Genomic DNA, 22,223 nt, shown 5'->3' on the forward strand with positions numbered 1-22,223 from the left:
TTCTCATGCAGTTTCTGCTTCTGAATCTCCTGAATGTGTTTCTTTGACTCATCAAACATGTCATTTGTAAAGTGTCCACCATCTTCTCTATTTTCCTCATCAGATCTTTGACTTGTAGGTATCCAGATGACTTATTGTCCAGACAGAAGAACCGATTTCCACAACTCTTTACAAGTTCTTTAAGATCTGAATCTCTTTCCTGTAGAAACTGCTCAATGGTTTTCTTTAAATGTTTTTTTTTTGTGAGTAAAGAGGATTAAAGTGTATTTTCCATCTGTTCTCCAAACATTTCTTTGAGCTGCTGTATTGTGTTTTTCTCCTCCTCAGTGAATCGACCCACTTTAATCACGATAATAAAAGCATGTGGTCCAGGAGAGGAGTATGTTATGCATTTCACTACTTCAGTTTTAACCTCCTCATTATTAAGTTCAGTATCATAAAGTCCAGAAGTGTCGATCACTGAGATCTCTTTACCAAACCTCACTGTAGTTTCTGACTGACACCATTTCGTTACAGAGTTTGAACTGGTTAAAGATTTAAACAGGTTTACTATTAATAAAAATCATCATCTCTACAGAAGTTCGCCACTCGACCTATAACTCAACCTAATAAGTTAGAAGCACATACCTTATGAGTGCGATCTCCGGAAACCAAATCAGATTTTAAACCAAACCAAGGCAGACAACACATATGCTTGGAAGCTGAGGGCTCGTCCAGTCTATCGGGAGGAGAAATGCTGAAACCCGTACTAGCCGCGCTTTAATCAGTTTCACCCAAACCTCTCACTGTACACAAACAATCCTGCCTTTACAATACGAGTGGATACTTAGATAAAAAACACAATCATGGCTTTCACCTTCCAGAAGAGGAACAACCTCAACCCAATGCCAGCCGCAGGACTTCATACACCACCCTGAAAATAGGCTAACGTTAGCTACGACAACCCAGCCAACATCACCAAACATACCTGGATGGCGACTAAATGACGACACGGGAAGAAAGGGGCGGTGACTCGTGACGCCACACACTCTAGCCAGCCAGTTTATATACACTCTACTGCTTAGCACTGATAGGACGAAACTCAATGAGTAGACTAACCAATCACATGCAGGCAGGAAGAATTTCATTGGACCTGCCACATAAGGCTGTGTCTGAAGTCAGTTGTAGTTCTTGTGTTTCTCTTTTCTTCAGAAACCCACTTTAAGAAAGAAGAGGAACTGTTTTCTGAATGTGTGAGAATTCACACCTGTCCGCCTAGACTGGATTCAGAGATGATCACAGCTGTGTGTGGGTTAAACCAGTCCGGTCTAACTAACTGAGTTCTGAGAACTAACCAGCGATGACATACGTCTGAAAACACTAGAGCTCAAAGCCACAACACAAAGAGACTGTCACGCGGGTGTAGAAACACACACAAAGATGAAGATGTTTAGGTAGGTTTAGGGTATAGTGTAGGTGTACGTTATTTCAAAGCGTGATGGTTAATCTTTTAGCGCTACTCACCGGACATTTCAACACAGATCTGCAATGATACGGACAAACTTCGACGTAATAAAACGTTGTTTTCATGTTTCATGATATTCATGTTCATCTGTTCTGGAAAAAAGACTAAACACACTTTTAGCGCCACTCACTGGACATATAACTTTGATACTGTTGTGAAACGTGCACAACGCAACGTATTTTACCGTCTTGCAAAAATGTTGCCACAGGAACGTTTTTTACATGAGCCAGGGTTTCAATATTGACTTTTACAGCTAATGAAATTCAAAATAGCCTTTAGAGCATCTCTGAATCGCTTTAAACAGCTCATCTGTGTCACAGCACACCAAAACCAGCTGACCGAGAATTATCCCCGTCAGAGCGGCTCGTGCCAAATCCACCGGCCAAAGGGAAAATGACTGGCATTTGGTGTTTGTAGTGTTAATAAAGGAGTCTGGATCTGATCTATTTCTCAGGGCTGGAGAGAGTAAAGCAGAACATTATAATCCATGTGTAGAAACTCTTCCTGAAGACATTTAATATCTGCTTTACAGAACCTCATGAAGTGTGTGCAAATACTTTCTGTTTAACCACTGGAGCTGATGTTAATCATTTCAAAATACTTTAAATATTAATTTTCTACAAGTTAGTCATGGATATTGGAAACCAGCGTTTAAGTCGTTTTCGCGGATCCATGTGAATGGGGATCGTTTGACATTATTAGTAATAAAATTAGTTTTCTGCTAAAAAGGAATAATTGTACCTATTTCTAGATTTTAACGTCATGTGGAAAACTGCTAAAATAAAGAAATGAGATTCACTCATTTCATGAGAACAGAGGAAGTGAATAACCAGAGGAGGAGCTGATGATGTGTAGAGGAAGAGCTGTAATTATATATAATGAAGAGAAAGACTGACAGAAACACAAAATGGCTGATAAGTGTGATCTGTGTCTGCTGGGACTGATCATTCTCTCTTCACTTCTCACAGGTAAAGAAATCTGTATTTTCTCTAAAGACATTTAGTGGAATTAGTCTGGAAAGAGTTCATTTGAACATGCTCAGTTTATTCTTGCACACATTCACATTGTGATCTCAGAGTTGTGTATTGATACACACAGATCATACTGTATTATTCCTGATACTGGACATAGTGTCACTCAAACATCTGATGATGAAGAATTATCTTCATATTAAGAGTGTGTCAGTGATTTGAACAGCGCTCTGATAAAGACTAATAGTTTATTCTGGAGAGAGTGTTGTTTGCTTTAAGTGAGGAAAAATACTATGATTTAAAACTTCAGCTTTTTATGCTGGTATGTTTTATGTTTCATTTATTAATATATATCATAATGATCACTGAGATATACTGTGTTTCAGGAACCAGTGGAGTGGATGATGATCATGTGTTCATCAGTTCTGGTGAAAATGTGCGTCTGTCCTGTAATAATGCTCTTTCTGACTGCAAATCTAAAACTATGTGGAACTACTCTAACAGTCATTCAGCAACAGTTGAACTGATTACTGAAGGGATAAAGAAGAAAGACACAGAGAGACATGAGAGACTGAGTCTGGAGTCTGACTGCTCTCTGAACATCAAGAACGTCACAGAAGAAGATCATGGATTATACACCTGCAGACAATATGTGAATGGACAGAAACAAGGACATGATGCAGATGTTTATCTGCATGTTCTTCATGGTAAGTTTATGATTATGTGGTAAATTTAAAAACTCAGATGATGATTGAAGAGTCTGTGATTTTTGTCTTGTGTTCAGTTTCAGTGTCTTCATCATCATCATCATCATCATCATCCTCACAGACTGAGATCAGTCCAGGCCGCTCTGTGACTCTCTCCTGTCAGTTGTATTCATATACTGGATTTTATTATGATGAATTCTCCTGTGATGATTGGATTCTTTATACGGGATTTGAGCTGTTGTGGGTGAATCAGACTGGTGTTGATCTGAAGACAGACTCCAGATATCAGATATTATCATCATCAGATCACTGTATCAGGGCTCTGACTACAACACTCCTGAATGAAGATGACAACAGAGAGTGGAGATGTCAACTTACTCATGGAAATCAAGTCAAGACCTCAGTCAGATACACTGTCAAGTATTCAGGTGAGAAAACAGTGTTAGAAGAGCCTCATAATGTCAGTAACACTAAGGTCTATCAGTATCACTGAACCAGAACAAACTGAGGGAACAAAAGCTTCTTTGTCTCTCACAGAAGAGTAACTCAAAGCATTGCTTCAAACTAATGAACTGCAGTGAAGTAACAGTCCAAAACGTGATGCTGGAAATAATACAGGAATTGAAACTTGACAGCAAAAATATTAACTTTTTATGTAATATGATGATCAAAGTTAAAATATGAATGTCATATTGTACAGTATTAATGATCTGAACTAACATTCATCTTCACAGCTCAAGCTGATTCAACGACAGCAGTGAATCCAGTCCACATCACACACTCTCAGGATCCCTCAACTATAAACACACACGTTTCTAAAGGTACATCATCACTGTCTTTCTCACATCAGTGCTTTCCAGTGCATAATGCTAGAGTTATCTTCAGTGTTAACTCATCAAAATATGACTGTCATATTCTACAGTATGATTGTCACATTGATTTGTTGTTTTAGTTTCATTTCGTGGACTTATATGGTGTGTCCCAATTAGCGTACTTATGCATATTCTAGGACATGTTTAGTATAAACAGTGAGAGTAGTGTGTTCATATAACACTCCGGTTCTTTCACTCGATTCTCCCAGAAAGCGTCACATGAAGACGATATGTTGAGCTCATCCATGCAGCGCATTCACTGTAGATACAAGAAAAACACCAAACAGACATAAAATACTGCTCATCCACTCACAAAATGATAAAAAAACATACATTTAAAAGTAAACAAATATACAAAAAAAAGAGAGAAACACAAAATAAGCTGTACACTCGTAATGCTCAGCAACAAGTTTAACATATAAAATGTACTCGGTTACTAACGTAATCTCGGTTCTCTCTAGAAGAGGGAACAAGTATTGCATAAATTGCTTACGCTACGGGTAAAGTCATCTTTTCTTGAGATATTGAAGCCAAAAATTATTCTAATTTTGTATTTATTGTCAACGCGTTGCAGCAGCTAGCAGACCTAGAGCGGGCTAACTAGCGCTGCTCATTGGCTGCTCTGCGGCAACCGCAGTAGTCTATCACTGAGCCCTGCGTGACGTCATGCCCAAAGCGCCCCCACACATCATAGCCCGCCAGAATGGGCGTGACTTTGCGTATAAAAGGACGGGCTCGGGAGATGCTTACCTGGTTTTCATCGACTGAAGCGAGACCAGCTCGAGGCACGAGCACTGCAGGTTACGCAATACTCGTTCCCTCTTCTAGAGAGAACCGAGGTTAAGTGAGCAATCGAGTACGTTCTCTTACGAGAGGTTATCTCGTATTGCGTAAGTTGCTTACCCCTTGTCAACGCCTAGCGCGCCAAGCATCAACCACATATAGTCCCAGGGGGACACCCGGGGGACACAGATTAGTGGGAATAAAACGGCCAACTTGAGTGGGCCAGTACATGTACATAAGCACACAGTAGCATGTGGCAGGGAATACAGAGTGGCACAGCCAGTCCATACTGAGAAGGGAATATCTACCCTTATAGTCCAGCTCAACCAGGGGAGCTAGGATTAATGTGAGAATAGCCTGCGCGCGAACGAATCTGAGCAGAACATACTCGTAACTTAGACTGACAAAAGTCTAGCCTGCAGGGCAGGAACTTCTAGGTTATAAAGCCTAACAAATGTAGAGGGGGAGGCCCAACCTGCTGCCATACAAATGTTGTGAATAGAAATCCCGCTGGACCAAGCCCACGAAGAGGCCATGCCTCTAGTGGAATGAGCCCTGACGCCCAAGGGGAAATGCAGGTCTTTAGACGCATATGGTGCCGCGATTGCGTCCACTAATTGTAAGATTAATAAGGGAATTAAGATCAATATAACTCAAAGGGGATTGAATTACAGGGAAGAACCGAATTATTATGCAAATTATTCAGAATTAATATTTAACACTTTATCAACTATTCGTCCACCGATAAATTGAGATTAGGGTATTTTATCAATTCTGGACAGAATATTATCCCGTGGCCTACGGTAATAATATCATAAAGTTATGATAACTGATTAATATGAGCAAGGTAGCAAAATCTTTTTAGTTTAAGGCAGTAACTTGTAAGCACACAGCACAAGACGCTTGTATGTAAAATCAACCAAGACTTCATTGAACTACTCTAATACACACAAACTAAACTAACAAAAACACACAAACATTCATTCAAACAGTGACAGAGAGTGATGTTATTAACGGAGGGTGAATGGAGTCCCAAATGTCTAGCGTTAGACACTATTTCTTGACCGCAACCTGAGAGAATCAAACTACTAGCACTTCAATCTTAGTTCGTTTTCTTAATAACATTTGCACCAGTTCACTTCAGCCAGAATTAGGAGAATTGTGTACTTGCGTTTAGATGCTCCTGAGCGCGTGCGTTCCCAGTGACGAAGTTGCTGGAGAGGGAATCTCTTCGGCGCTGATTGGCTGGCAGTCGGTCGATGTGCGTTCTGAGGGACAGCACTCGATGGTGAGTGGTTGGTTGGCTTTGCCGGGTGGCGCTTCGTTCGCGGGATTTCCTGGATTGCGGGTTGCTATGCAACGGAGTTTCCTCTGAGTCTGGAGCGACTCTGAGAGGGGTTTCTTTGACGAAGTTCAACGAAGGATCTTACGGAAGAGTTGATGAGTTTTGCGTGAGCTCTTGGTGGTTTGAAGGGTATGTAAGCATACACGCTGGACGATGGAAAGGTCAGCAAGAGCAAAAGTCACTGCAAAAGCGAGGCACAAGGCAGGCAAAAAGCAAGGCAAAAAGCTTGTCATTGGGTTATAAGCGTGTCCATCTGACCCGTCCTTCCTAGTGCGACAGCCAATCAGATATTGTCTTGGGCGGGACCTACGCCCCGTTCTCCGGTTCTTGCATGTAATTAGCGTAAAGTCCACATGATCACGTGTGCCCAAACTCCTGAGAGTTTAGTTAAACGCTTTAATAAGTAAACTTAATAGTTTAAATATGGTGCATCCTACACACATCTACTTTATATCAACATTCTAGAAATCATTTACCCATCAAGTAGGTACCAAAATACATATACTTCCCATAGTGGAGGTGGAACTAAATAAGGATTTCGCTGTGATAAGTGTTTAACACACAAAATTAACTTCAGTAATATACAGCATACATAATACAGAGAATACACATGTATGAGGCAACTTCTGGTGATTAGTTCCTATAACTGAGGTAGAAAACCTTACAAATAGGCTGTAATGAAAGTTAAACACACAGAAAGAACTCCACAGGTTACATAAAATATACATGATACTTAAGATATATGTGAGGTAAATACTGGTGATCAATTCAGCTTATTGGAAGCAATTTTGAGATCGTTGTTTGTATTAAACCACAAGTGGGTTAATTTCAGTCTATTGGTTTTGGAGACAAAAGTCTCTGGAATTTACAACTGCAGAAAGGGGGGTGTCCCCTGGTTTAGGGTTTGTGGTGATTCTGGGCCATAAGAATGCTTTAGCATCCTTCGTTTCCTGATAAGGCTGTGGATTTATGCATTGGGGTCACCACAGGGTTCTTGGCCATTTGGTCTTAAGTTTGTGGAACAAAGAGGAATCTTTTCCTGCTGTCCTGGCATCGCTGGTTTGAGATTAGACACACACAACAAGGGAAAGGGGGGTGACATCTCCTTTAGCCATCTCGGCACCATGACTGTGTTTTATGACTTACTAATGATTCACTGGGGAATCGTTCCGAACTGTGGAATGTGGTGTTGGGTTAATATGAAATGGACCGTTCAAGGATAATCCTACACTATCCACCTGCACAGACTCTGTTTTGAGGTGGCAAGGCCCTTGGCGCGCCCACCGAATGAAACGAAGAGCTGCTCTAAGCGCCTGAAGGTGGTGGAGCACGTGACGTAAAGCCTTAACGCCCTAACAGAGCAAAGGAGGTTAACATCGACTTCGCTACCAGATCCTGATAGGGCCGATAACGTAATCACCTGCGCTTTGAAGGGAGTGCCAAGCCCTTTGGGGACATAACCATGTCTCGGCTTGAGGATGACTTTAGAGTCATTAGGTCCAAACAGGAGACACGCAGCGTTAACAGATAACGAGTGTAAGTCACCCACACGCTTGACTGATGACAGGGCTATCAGAAAAGCGGTTTTGAGCGAAAGCTATTTCAGATCCACGGTCTGTAAAGGTTCAAAGGGATGTGCTTTCATGGCCTCCAGGACCACAGAAAGATCCTAAATAGGAACCGATGGGGGTCGCGGGGGATTCATCCTCCTGGCTCCTCTAAGGAAGTGGATGACAAACTCATTCCTTCCTATTGACTGGCCGCGTGTCGACTCTGTGAACGCTGCAACATATACTTTGAGCGTGGAAGGGGTCCTGCCCTTATCCAGTAGGCGCACCTACCCTTATTTTGTCGGCGCACCAGCTAGTAAACACAGACCATTTAGACGCGTAGAGCCTTCTCGTAGAAGGAGCTCTAGACTGCGTGATCGTGTTCACAACCCCTTCTGGCAGGACAACGGGTATCCATTTATTATCCATGCATGCAGAGACCAGCGGTCTCTGCATGCATGGATAATAAATGGATACCCGATGAGGATGCCAAATCGAGCCGCCGGCTTGAGAGAGGAGATCCCTTCTCACCGGAATTGGCCATGGGGCTAGGTCCGTCAGCCGCATCAGCTCCGGGAACCAAATTTGGTTCTCCCATCGCGGGTCTATGAGGAGCACCGAGTGGCCAGCTTCCCTAATTCTCCTGATTACATGTGGTAACAGCGAGATCGGGGGGAAAGCGGCATGAAGCGGCCAAGTTTCAAAATGTCTGTGCACGTCCCTGTTAATAATAATAGCCTGCAAGAAGATTGCAAATTATTTGTGCGCTGATTTGCAGCAAAAACGAGAAAAAAAATGTTGCTGCTGGTCAAGCAAATGTTTTGTGCTTTATTTCTGTTTGATATGATTGTAAATATATCTCTTAAAATGCTGAAATTCTAGTCTATAACTCCTCCCCGAACATCCCGCTGTCCTGTATCTTGCTCTCTCATTGGCTGTCGGTCATCGCTGATGTAGTTTTCAGTCAAAACACATTCACACAGCAGGATTGTGAATCGCCGACAGGTTCACATATTTAGCAAAATATCTCACGGGTGTCTGCGATTCTCTCAGATTGCGTCTTTGATAATTCACACTGCATGATTGTCACTAACATGAACGATCTCACAAAACCTGTTGGAGAGCGAAAATCAGGCTTAATATCGTTCAGTGTGAACTCGGCATAAGGCTGTGTATGAAGTCAGTTGTAGTTCTTGTGTTTCTATTTTCTTCAGTGATTCTGCTTGTTAACAGCAGGTGTTCATCACTAATGCTCAATCATCACTTTAATCACTTTATCATCTCATTAACTTTAACTCTGATTCAGAGTTACTTTAACACTCTTTAGAGTGGGATCATGTGTAGGATTCTGGGGATTTTGCTGTGTGTTCTCATGTTGGATTTCTCTCTTTAGTTTGGGAAAATAAAGTTTAAGCTGCTAGGTTTGCTACACCTCACCTCTTCTTCTCCTCATTCTGGATATTATTATGATGCATCTCAACTAACATTCATCCTTGTTTTCTCAAGCTGATACACCAACACCAGTCACAGACTCTCAGGATAATTCGAAGAAAAACACAAAAGGTACATGATCACAGTCTTTTGTCTTTGTCTATAATTGTCCCCAATCTGCCCTGTCCGTCTCTGACTCTGTGCTCGATCTCTTCTTCAGTCATAGTGATTTCTGTCGCTGCAGTCTCTGTTCTCCTTCTTGCTCTTCTCTGGCTGATCTGCAGAAAAAGAGCTGGTGAGTTTTCAGATTTACTCCTTTACAACAATTAACCTCTTAACCAGCGCCCCTATTTTTGAGAATTTTCAGAAAATGACATACCCAAATACAAATGTCTGTAGCTCTTAAACCCTATGGTCCACATTCATAACTCTGATTTTTTTTAAACTAGACACTTGAAACTTAGTTACACAAGAGTCATTATAACTCAAAGTAGCATAGGAACAGAATAAAACAAGGTCAAATTTACATGAAAGTGACTCGCAATTTCTTTGAATTAAATTCACTTAGGGGAAAAAATTATCAGACTTTTATGTTAAGGGCCTGAAAACACCATAAAGATAAAACTGAATGTCTGACCATGTTTAGATTCAAATTTGAGGATGATACTCCCAAAAATGTAGTTTCTGTAAGCTTTTATTCAAGAAAAGTATAGGCGTCCTTTCCAAAATGCAATTTGGAGACTCCAAATGGACACCTGGCACCCAACACCTTGACATAAGGAGTAAACACTGCATAGGCCTACTACATACATGTATATAAATTCAGAACTGTTCTGCCCTTCAAACTACACAAGAAAAAAAACGATTTCAGCACAACATTTGAACAAAATTCCCTTTATTTTGAACAATTCTAAGAGCAAAAACAGTGATTTCTCACTACATGTATAAACATTCCAGAAGTGATCGTTTTCAAACTAATGTATAAAATATATAAAAAGAAAACAATAAATGTTTTAGAACATTTGTAATTGCAAATTGTGTTTTTTTCTCAAATAAATTGCAATAAACTGATAATTATAATGAATATCCTATTACTTTCTGCTGTTCTTCGTCGCAGCTCCTCTTCATCTTCATCAAAAACACCTCCAAATCTCTTCTGTAGTCGACGATCCATGATAGAGATGCTCAGATATATGTTTTGGAGTAAATCCGTGCATTTATGCAAGCTCCATGTGTCAAAACATTGCGTGTATATGTGTGTTTACAGCCTATGGTCGGCGAATGTGTGTGCGAACTTATTTACACCGTCTCACAGCGCTGTGAGGAATAATAATAATGGAAAATGTCCCTCAGTAGTGCGGGTATATCAAGGAGCGAGCTGAGGAATGGTGTAGTAAGTTTTTTCATTTATGGTGTAGTAATCGGGTTTCTGTTTATGAATGAATGAACGGCAGAGATGCGCGCTGTTTACCACAGCTCACAAAAAGACAGTTTAAATTTAAATCGCGTGTGTGAATGAATGATGATGTTTTAGCAAACTGTATTGCTATACTGAGATGAGTAAAATCGACTGAAATATGTTGAAATAAAGTGTCTAGGTTTTGACATAAATGCAAATATAAATGTAATTTTACAAAATATTAACGATTTTCAAATACTGCTGTATTGAATGAACAGCTTTTAGCAAACTCTATTGCTATACTGAGATGAAGAAAAATATCAAAAATTATCAAAAAGAAGGTGTAGCGTTTATACGCCCACGTATAAATATTATTAATTATTATTCATAACGGAATATGACCAATAATTAATATTTTAATTATTTTTAATTATCTTCAGAATTTACTGTAGCAGAATCAATAGTATGATCATTTTATCAGTTCATCCAATGAACAGAAAGCATAAACAAGTATTAACTCTAGGAAATATAATATCTTCCTGGTCAAGAAAGAATTAATCCCCAGCTAACAATAAATTACGAAGTAAATTAAGGGTAACAGCATAGGTAACTTAAATCGAAGTTCAAGACAATAAATCTGATAAGCACACACGAGTAATCTCTTTTAAATACAAACAATACTTTATTGATTATATAGACTACTAACACATAAAGCTAATATCTAACACAAACACACGCACACACACACATACACATTCATACGCGTTGCAGAAAGGGATAGAGTGAGGAAAGAGTGGGTTTAAGAGTGAAAGGATGAAATCTCACGATTCCATATACACTAGACATGACCTGAACAAACCATCAATCATTAATTTAACCCTTCTATCGTTTTAGGCAGGTTATTAAAGTTATATAAATACACCAGTTAAGATTTTAGCCTGCATGGAGGTACTTGCGTATTTGCTTTTGGGGATTCCCTTTTTGTTGCGTGAAAGGGGTTTTCCCGGTCCGTTCGGTCTCCTCGTGCCTGATGTCTGGATCACGGGGTCAGTCACGTGGTGTGCTGGCGGAATGAGAGTCTTTGTTTGAAGCTGGCTTTGCAGAAGAAACGTGGCTCGAAATCTTGTCGCAAAACTTAACTTAGAACCGACACTCACAACGGAAAAGAAATGAAACTAAGAAAAGAAAGGAAATTGAGAGTAGATGATGATGGCTTGAATGAAGCTATTTAACCCATGTTCTTCAGATCTTGATTTGGGTTATTTCGTTTGCGCGTTTACATGGTTCCTATAGAGAGAGAGAGAGCTTCGAGAGCAGCGAGAGAGAGAGCGAGAGAGAGCAGCGAGAGAGAGAGCTTTGTTTTTGGGTCTAAGGTTTTAAACTAAAATTTTGTCCAACCTCCAGGATGAGTTCTGGCCAATTAGACACTGGCTGAATTTAGGAGGTGACGTTCTTTTCAGTTCTGATCGTAAATCATGCTTATCTGTGCTCTCCTTACTAACAGAGAGAACAGGGGCCACAGTTTAGACATGATTTCTAATTAAAAGAAGATCAAAACATATTACACCGATATCATTCAAGCCATCTTGCTAGTTGTGTTCGTAAGATAGCATTGATATGAAACAGTACACACTTTCATTCATTCACTCCTTCTAATAGTTAATATAATAACTATTACCTGAATTAAATGGGATCAAAACATATTATCTTATTAAAATATACATATAAGTGGTGGAAACAACCCAGGATTAGGTAGTTGCATGATTGTTTGATCATGAGTCCATTGAAAATTGTTCTTGAATGATTTTATGTATAGTTATTGATAAGAATCAGTTCTCTGGTGAAGAGACAGAACTCTGTTTGTTCAGAGGTCTTAATGAGGAGGTGTTCAGGAATGTAGTCGGGGGTTTCAGTAACATCTGCTGGTGTCGATTCTTCTTCTAAAGGGTCTTTTGCAGACTCTCTGGCACCTGGATGGGTGACTTATGGCTCTGGTCTGTGCGGACACTGTCTTTATCTTAACCAGTCCGTATTAGGCCACAAAGCTAGCCATTGACCAGTTATGTGATAGTGCCGGGGGCTCCTTCAATTAGTCAGACCGGTGATGATCATGAGACGTTCTGAACAAATCTTCCCCCCTCAGTCATCGAGAAGTAGAGAATTTGAATTAATATTCAAAAAGAAGATTAGTTGGTGGTTGCTTTCTACCCATTGTCGTTACAAAGGATTACACTTGAATTGTTGTAATTGTAACCTTTTTACAGTCCCTCCAGAAAAACGCGGAGTTTTTTAGTGATTGTTGCGGGCAAAAATCCTTGATTATGCGGCAAGATTTCTTAAAAAATGCGATGGAATATGCGGGATATTTATGCAATTTTATGCGATGAAATTGCGGGAACTTGCAAAAATTGCGGGAACTTGCGAAAATTGCGGGAACTTGCGAAAATTGCGGGAACTTGCGAAAATTGCGGGAACTTGCGAAAACTGCAGTTTGATGAAAAAGAGAAAAAAAAAGTGATTGCCCAACACCAATTACATTAATAGTGTAATAAATGTCTTCATTTTAGTTTGAATGGGAAAGACGAGGTGTAGGCTACTCACCCTGCTTAGGGGGATGCGATCAAAGCCTGGAGTGGAGCAAAAGCATGTTCCTCTCTCCACTCTAAGCGTTCTTTTATCACTCCGCTCATGATCCACTCCGGGTTTTCCAGTCCCGCTCACGGAAAAACTGCTCCATGTTCACTCATTTTTAAGAAAGTTACAGAAAACAACTTCTACAAACAATTTTAATTTGCCAACATTTGATAATAATAAATAAAAGTGCATGACATGCAAATCAGATAACAATCAAGTGCAATATAAACATGTTTTGTCAGGGCATCACTCCCGAACCAGCATCAACACTCCATTTTCAACATCTGCTTAACTTACTCCTTCACACCACAGACACGTCTTTTTGCCTTCTGTGTCTGACGTGATTTAACTTCTCCCCAGTTGTTCCATGAAAACATGCAAAGCACGGCCTGCGGTGTAAGATACGACCGGATTTTTGTGAAATAGGCCTATCGCGGGGTTTGCAGCTTTTCAATGATGTCGCGTAATTACGTCACTTCATAACGTTCCCATGGCAACAGGGGAAATGGCTGCGCTTGTGTGAAGTAAACCCAACATTTGTCAACTTTCTGCTGACTTTTTGCAACGAAAATGCGGGGATTATGAAATCATGCAAGCCCGCATATTTTGCACGCGGAAATCTGCAATTTATGCGGCAAAAGTGCGGCGTATTTAAAAAAATGCGCCCCCCGCATAAATATGCGGACTTTGGCTGATTATGCATGGAATCATGCGATCGCATAATCGCGTTTTTCTGGAGGGACTGTTTTTAATAAAAAATACAGGGTAGGCCATTTATATGGATACATCGTAATAACATGGGAATGTTTGGTGATATTAAAGTCCTGTTTGTGGCACATTAGTATATGTGAGGGGGCAAACCCATCTTGAGGAGTTTGCCCCCTCACATATACTAATGTGCCACAAACATGACTTTAATATCATCCATATATTATATATATCCATATAAATGGCCCACCCTGTATATATTTATAAGGTAGATGTAAACAAGTAAATATAATTTTTTTCTTTAAATAATTTGTATTGTGTTTTATTAGTGACAAATTTGGGGAGAGGATAAATATTCCAAAACTGCAAATACAATATGAGAATTAACTGCACAATTACTAGACATGTTTACCTTGGATATTATAGAATTTGCAAGCACAATTTGTGAAAAATAAATAAATAAATAAATAATAAATGCGATGCCTTCAACTGTGAACCAATTTGGTAGTGTGTGTATATATATATATATATATATATATATATATATATATATATATATATATATATATATATATATATATATATATATATATATATATATATATATATATGTATATGAAGAGTTCAGATGCAAAAGCCTCTAAATGCCATCTGAAATTTTCTTCTAGAATGATCATTTTTATCAAGCTCGTATATTTAAGTTAGCTATAGGTGACACACCTCAATGAATGGCTCATTAAGTATGCAGGGACATTGTCTCATCAGGTGTGAACTACTAAATATGCATGATGCTGTTGGATCGTTTACGCCCCATCTGCATATTGGCTTTCCAAACTAAAAGTGTTTCGCAAAACTTAAATCAATGTATCGTTTTATGTGAATGATTAGGCAGGATGATTTTCACATCATTTTGAAGAAAAAAACTCTAGGCGAGGACATCCATTAGTCAAAAGTCTGATTGACACATATTTAGTATGTGTTTTATGGCCTTATTTCAGAAACTTTCATTTTAGGGTTTTTCAATAACCATGCATAAACATTATTCTCTCAAAAATGAAAACATGTACATACATGTGGCTCACATATTATGGTAGTCCTGTTTGTGCTAAATAGAGTGTATTTTTTTCTGCCATTAATATGTTTATAAGCAACTGAAAAAAGCACAAATGTCAGGGCATGTCAGAACATCTCAAGGACCCAAAAACACCCCAGACTCCAGAGGGTTAAACCAGAACATTTATGATTCAAGGCTACGCATTAGACAGTCACACCTCTATTATAAAGCAAAACTAATCACACACATGAATATAGGAATATGCATACATTAAAAGAATATTTCTATCCTACATTACATGAAAAGAAAGCGTTTGTGGGTGAGTGTGTCTTTGTGTGTGTGTGTGTGTCTTTGTGTGTGTGTGTGTGTGTGTGTGTGTGTGTGTGTGTGTGTGTGTGTGTGTGTGTGTGTGTGTGTGTGTGTGTGTGTGTGTGTGTGTGTGTGTGTGTGTGTGTGTGTGTGTGTGAGAGTGAGTGTGGACAGATCACCTGGGCCTTCGTTTGCAGGGAAAGGGGGAAGATTGATAGCAATCTTTGTGATCTGAAAAAAAAATAAAAAAAATAAAAAAAATAAATATATATATATATATATATGTATGAAGAACTCTCAGTGTAACACTTTGTTTGTTTTTAGGCATGCGCAACGGACGGTATCGAATTTCTGAATGAGCATTATCGGCTCTGTGCTTCGTCATAAGGCTTTGTCCGTGCTGGGCCTCATCAGTTGCTGTTCTGTTTTGTTCAGTTTTTGGTGTGTGTTGTTCTGTCACGAGCGAGTCGTCTCAAGTGAAACATCTGATTGAATCGTCTTGAGTGAACCGTTCTAAGTGAGCTGTTCGAGTGAACCATTTCAAGTGAACTGTTTCCGGTGAACGGTGACTCTGTTTTCGTGATATGTTTTGAGTTTTTGTTATTTCCCTTTTCTCGTTTATTTCTTTACTTTACTTATTCTATTATCTTCAAAGATTGAGTACTTTTGAATCTGTGTGATTGTTTCGAATCCAATTATTGTATTTGTAAATTTATATATTTTTTAAATTTATTGTTTGTGATTGAATTATACTGCTGTATTTATGTGATTTTTCTTTGTTATTTTTGGGTTTGTTAGGTGACGATCAGGTCGGGACCAAGGAGTTGGTTCCGCCCTGGAATTGTATGATAATTTTCATTATTTTGTTGTTATTTTGTTTTGCATAACACTGCTCTTTAATGTTTTTTTTCTTTTGTTTGTTGGCAGGGCCTGGGCACCCGGGGGCAGACGCGTGACCAATTAGGTGGTAGGGTCTCACTGCAGTCGTGGTCTTCTCTGGCATGAGTCGTGGAGTGTGTGCTGTGCTGGTGTGTTTGTGCATTGAATGGAGTGCTCTTCATAGAGGTGATATCTTGAGACTGCCCCTTGGGTATGCCCAGGTTCCTCTGCAGCCAACTCTAGAACTTAATAAATTGAAGGGAGTGATTGCTGGTCAACACCTTTTATAAAAAAAGAACTGTCTTTTAACAATTAATAAAATGAGTGTTTTCAATCACCTATGTCTCTGACTCCAACTGTGGTTAGGATCTGTGTGTGCCTTAGCTTAGAGGTTATATTAAATTCTTGGGGCGAAATTCCCCAAGTGGCGTTGTCGGAAATAATAAACTGTATTGAGCATGGGTATAAATTGTTGTTCCGCCCAATGTTATATCAATTTGAGTCAATGCCGCGCCCGCTCTGCTACATACATGCATATATATATATATATATAGGGGAGCGCGGGGCACAACGTAACACGGGGTTAGTTGTAACACGCTTGTTTTAAATACTTCCGCACATGCTTGGATGACGAAACTTGGTGTATTTACTAGTTGCCATATCAACACTATATAGAAAAAAAGATATCCATAAACATTTATTAAACCATAGCAAAAGTAAATTTCTTACTTAAGTTAATTTTTAATCTCTATTTTTTGTGTTTATTTAAAATAAGACAAATCTGATATTATTTTAATCTCCAAGATGTTATTTAACAGTTGAGATAGTTATTTAATGCTTAGCTAACTAGCAGAAGACACTAGCAGGGTTTAAATCCCAGTTGTGCAGGCGGGGGCATGTTGTAACACTGCGTTACAATGTGCCCCTATTAGAAATATGCAATTATATTCTATACTTTTATTAATTGTATTGAGAAAACGTGAGAAAAAGGTGAATAAAGACTGAGAGTCAATGTTCAGAAATTACTAATTGTTTATTTGTTTTGAACTATGTTGTATAGCTGTGTTTTCATGTGTTCGTAGTCAAAACTCAAAAATGAGTTTATATTTAATTATTAAAAATTGCCATTATTTTATATGAAAAAGTTTTTTAATTGTATTTTATTTAGAAAATATTTTAGTTTGTTTTGTATATTTTTTTTATTAGATCAGATAACATTTTAAGCTGTCATATGTTATGTTACAATGTGCCCCACACATATTACAATGTACCCCACCTATGGGGCATGTTGTCACATTTCACTTCCATTCTTTCGGGGTATATCAAGAAAAAAAGTATATACTAACAAAAACACATAATTGTACTAGACATGTGGGAAATTAATGTGGGAAAAAATAAATACTCTGAACTGTAAGTAGATTTACACAAACTGATAAAGTCAAAAAGCGTTACTTTGTGCCCCGCTCTCCCCTACAGTATATATATACACTAGCCTACTTTTACCATGCTGTGTTTTATTATAGAATATAAAAACATCCTCCTGTTGAACATGTATACAAGCACTGAAAGGTTGCCTACAATTCTAGCTCACATTTCATGTTTCTGTCTATATATACATGTACATATATGACATTAGGCTTAGTTCATGTTTACTCCAAACTCATTTCATAACATACATTTTAATCTGGCACGACCAGTTTAACATGTCTTACCTTAAAAATCTTCTCATCTTCAAATCGCGTTCTTCTGAGGTAAATCCGAGGTAAATTCAAGGTAAACAGCACAGCACAGCACAGCTTACAGTCGTCCAAACTCGATGAAAAGCAGAGAGGAGTAAGTTACGAAGTCTCTGCTTATTTGTTTTGAGGTGATGAGGGCGTTTACGGGTCTGCGTTTCTCCGCATGGATCATTTGCATGTCAATCGTTTGTGCGCGCGTGGGCGTGTTCAAATTTAATTTAATGAGGGCGCGTTTGAGAAAAAGTACATGCCGCTGCTTTCGTATGGATTACTTAAAAATAGAATATTTGTTTTTTTATATAATTTACATACTTTAAAAATAGAGATTCCAAGCGTTGTATAGACATGCGTTTCAAGTCTGTGTGACAAACATTCACTGAGTTAGACACTGTCTTTATTTGAGATGTGGCATTTTCTTCACTTCTCATTGTAAATCAAGCATTATCTGTGATCTCCTTACTCTCCAGCTCTAGCAGAGAGGAAAGAGGCCACAGTTTAGACATCATTGTTATTATAAGAATATGAAATATTTTACACAGATTTCAATCAAGCCATCTTTGGAATTAAGAAAATACAATCGTACTGATGTCACGCTCGGAGGGAAGAGAGAGAGAGATGTAAATGAACTTAAAGATGTTTTTAATAATAAACTCAAAACAGAAAGGCTTCATTCAGAACATAAATCACATCATAAGAAATAATGCAAAAGCAAACATAAAACAGGAACCAACTTAACTTGTAGACAAACAGAACGGCGGGAAGACTGGTAGATAATACTGTGGTTGAAGAGAGTAGTTTGAGTCCAGTGTCTAACGAGTAGATCTGACAGTGTTCTGGTGAAAGTGCTGTGTATATATGGAGGTGCGTTGATGAGGAGCGGCAGGTGCAGGTGATCAGAAGGCGGGTGATTGGGAACGAGTGGGCGTGGTGATGGAACCTGACGGTCCGGATGTGTTGCTGACAACTGATAGGAAACAAGACACACTTTCATTCAAACATCTAATAGTTATAACAATTACATGAATTATATGGGATCTAAGCATAATAGACACACATATAGGTTGTGGACACAATATAGAATTATGTAGTTGAACAATGTTTGATAATAAGTCCATCAAGAATTGTTTTGGGATGATTTTATGTATTTTTATAGGTAAAGTCTTAGTCTCTGTGGTTTTAAGAGATTTCAACCCTGGGGTCATTGAGAGTTACTTAAGAATAAGGAGGTCTGTTTTGTATATCTGTCGTGGGATCAAGCCTCTGCCGTTATCTTGATCGGGCTCTGAGCTTTGCCATCTCTGAACCAATCAGTCTTTTCCAAACCATCTAACATTGACAACGTTCTTCCTTTAGTTGCTTTAGTTGGCCATAAAGTTTGTTTCAGAACAGCTGAAATTAGTTAGTTCAATCAACTCTGAGTTGACTGACTCTGAGTTAAGTGCATGCACCACAACTATAAAAAGCCATTATCAATGGAGCACAGATATTATGAGTTACCCATGGCAACAGCGCCAGACAAAAAGAGGTCTGCACCACTTTTGAATAAGAAACTATCAAGACTATAAAACTCGTCAAAAAACGCGCACACACTCCAACCACCTGACTGCACAATACATTTTTTACTTTATTGATTCTGCTTTTATTCGTAATGCAATGGACCGGTCAATGTGACATAAATGATGGGACTTTATGGGACATTTGCACAAAAATAATAAATAACTTACCGTATAGCCTATTTTATAAGTCGCTCCGGAGACGCATATTAGTCAAAAAATGCGCCACGAGGAAGAAAAAAATATATATAGCCTAAGTCGCACTGGACTAAGTTGCATTTTTTAAAAAATTTATTTCATAAAAAAAAAAATAAGTTACAGACAGTTCTCCGCCACGGACGTGAGCGCTAAAGCGGCACTGAAATAATGTTTTAAAACTTTCACAGAGACCTCAAACTGAAAGCACAAAGCCTGTCTTTAAATTTAATTTCTTTTTGTATTAATTGTATCTTAATTTCAATCGATGTTTCAACAACGAATTGTCTGGATTTAATAAGAAGTAGGCTAAATATAGGCTATTAGAAAATAGATAATCAGGACACGGAGGCGCTGGCGAACCTAGCTCGTCTCATAAATGAACCGAAACTCAGCGTAGGCCTATAACCTCACAGACCTGAGAAATATAGATAGCTTGAAATGTCTACTTTTAAGCAGAACAATTCAAAACGAAAGAAAACAGACTGCGCTGCTTATGCAATTCGTATAAAATCTGCATTTCTCTCTGGAGCTGCGAAGATCGCGAGTCGTCATCTTCATCTGTCTAGCCGACACTGACATAAAAAAAAAAAAACTGTTTTATTAGTAAACAATTAAAATGTCTCCTGCTATATTTAACATATTTGCCTGTTCCTTACAAAACACTGACAGTGGGGTTTTTGACTGGGTTTTTTTTTTTTTTTTTTTTTTGAGCAGCTGCGGACAAATTTTTTCGACACACACAAACACACAATATTACATAACACGCTGCGCTTATGTTTTAAAAAGATCATTTAACATATAAATAACCATTTTTAAATTGCCCACTTAAAGTGTTTATTACAAATAAATGACTAAATGCTAAAAAATTAAATATTTTAATGAACAAACATATGCGTTGCATTTACAATTCTGTGAAAACAGGGGGTGCTGTAGCGCGGCCCTGCCCAACTGTTATACTATCAGAGGTGAAACTGGAAGAACAGTATGTAATTCAACCAAATTTTAATTTTCATGTAGGTGCAATCCTGGGGCTCGTTCTTCGTACGTTGCTTATTACATCCGAGATCAAATGACACATCCAAGATGATATCATCGTGCTAATCATGATCCGGCTAATTGGGTTCTTCGAACTCACCTGTTGTTTATGATTAGTATCGCTGGATTGAGTTATCTGAGATAATTGCGCGTTCATGCGCTGGCTTAAAAGGGGATATGTATCGATCGTAGAAACATTGATCAGCAACGCTGCTATTGGCTGTTTAGCGTGGCCAAAGAGCGCGCACAGTTTTTCTCCTCAACAGAGCAAGATAGTCGAAGTTTATTCGGAATTTTTATGTTTAATCAAAACGCCAGGGAACACCTCAAAGTCTGCAAAAGCCAGGAGAGAGGGCTGGCAAAAAGTAGCAGACAATTTAAATCTGTTAGAAGTGGCCATGTTAGATGTTTTTATCACTTATTAGCCTTTTTTGTATTTTAATAATTGCATAATTAGGCTACTTTGTTCATTGTAATGTCAGAGTCACCACACTAGAACATGGGAACAAATAAAAGTGAAGTACAAAAATATTCTACACAGCCTAATGGTAATTTTTAGTTATATTATAGTCTCTTCTCTTCTATAAAAGGCACTGTTAAATAAATGGTTGTCTGTTTATAAAAGCAACCAAGAAAAAGGCTGAAAAAAAGAAAAGATCTTAGTAGCCTACACTGTAAAATAATTGTACAAATATTGCTGCATTAAATGAAGGTCGCATTAAAAGTAATGATGAATTGCTTTGACTTGTGAAAGTGAAAACTGATAAACTTATATTAATGTAAAAATATTTTGCCATGAGTTATTGATCACATTTTCCCGAGTGTAGTTCATTGTAATGACATAGTGTTTTCCTCTTTTGTGCACTTTTACATAATACACCAACACTTGTATCTGTTCCCAAGAAAGTGGTGGCTGAAATATGTGCAGTAAGTGGACATTCTCTAACTTTCCAAAGGAAAGAAAGTATAAGACTTTGTAATGTCCATTTGTTTCCATTGCACTGGACAGTGAATAAACCCTCTCAGATAACTGTCATATGGAGGAACTAGCCGACCTGCAAGCGCATAAATAACTTTACTTCATTTATACTTGTATGCTTTATGGCTGCAATATAAGTTGCAGGATTCCACATCTACAGAAAGGCCTACAGAAGAGTCTGCACACACAGAGGAGACATAGGCCTACAGGTGGGCAGTGTATAGCCAACTTTTCCTTTTTATTTGTTGCATGAGGCATGTGTCTAATATCTTGTTGCAGGCACTTGACCACTGGCTTTTCTTTACAAAGAACAATTGAAATAAAACTCAAGGAACTAAGCATATTTGTCTTTTATTAAACATTTAATGTTTTTTTTTTGCCAATGTTGTGTAATATGGCACATGTAGCAATGTCACAGGCCCTGTCAGGTGTGCAACCCTCAGACTTTTCAGACACTGAAATCTTCCCTTTAGTTAGCTGAAGTTCATTTCATTGTGTGCCCTTGTCCTGGCTAGAGCTGCATTGTAACTGGTTTGGGTCAGGGAATGGTGTCATAAAACACCTGTCTGCAGG

The 22,223-nt window shown here is 38.6% G+C and overlaps 1 protein-coding gene across 4 annotated transcripts in view; it reads left to right on the top strand.

Moving 5' to 3' along the window:
• The first annotated feature begins 2,165 nt into the window (after positions 1-2,165).
• The window catches only part of LOC309501016 (uncharacterized protein), a 42,842-nt gene continuing 22,784 nt past the window's right edge, over positions 2,166-22,223 (top strand). The window contains exons 1-7 of one of the 4 annotated variants that reach the window (XM_082172893.1): positions 2,166-2,472; positions 2,862-3,182; positions 3,260-3,610; positions 3,917-4,003; positions 9,233-9,295; positions 9,384-9,458; positions 16,195-16,465. In XM_082172893.1, the coding sequence (XP_082029019.1) occupies positions 2,412-2,472; positions 2,862-3,182; positions 3,260-3,610; positions 3,917-4,003; positions 9,233-9,295; positions 9,384-9,458; positions 16,195-16,223 (987 nt within the window). In that variant the 5' untranslated portion in view covers positions 2,166-2,411 and the 3' untranslated portion in view covers positions 16,224-16,465. The other 3 variants (XM_082172892.1, XM_082172894.1, XM_082172891.1) reach the window with 3 other exon arrangements.

Source organism: Leuciscus leuciscus (genome assembly GCF_965113295.1).
Source record: "Leuciscus leuciscus genome assembly, chromosome: 1".
Taxonomy (NCBI): domain Eukaryota; kingdom Metazoa; phylum Chordata; class Actinopteri; order Cypriniformes; family Leuciscidae; genus Leuciscus; species Leuciscus leuciscus.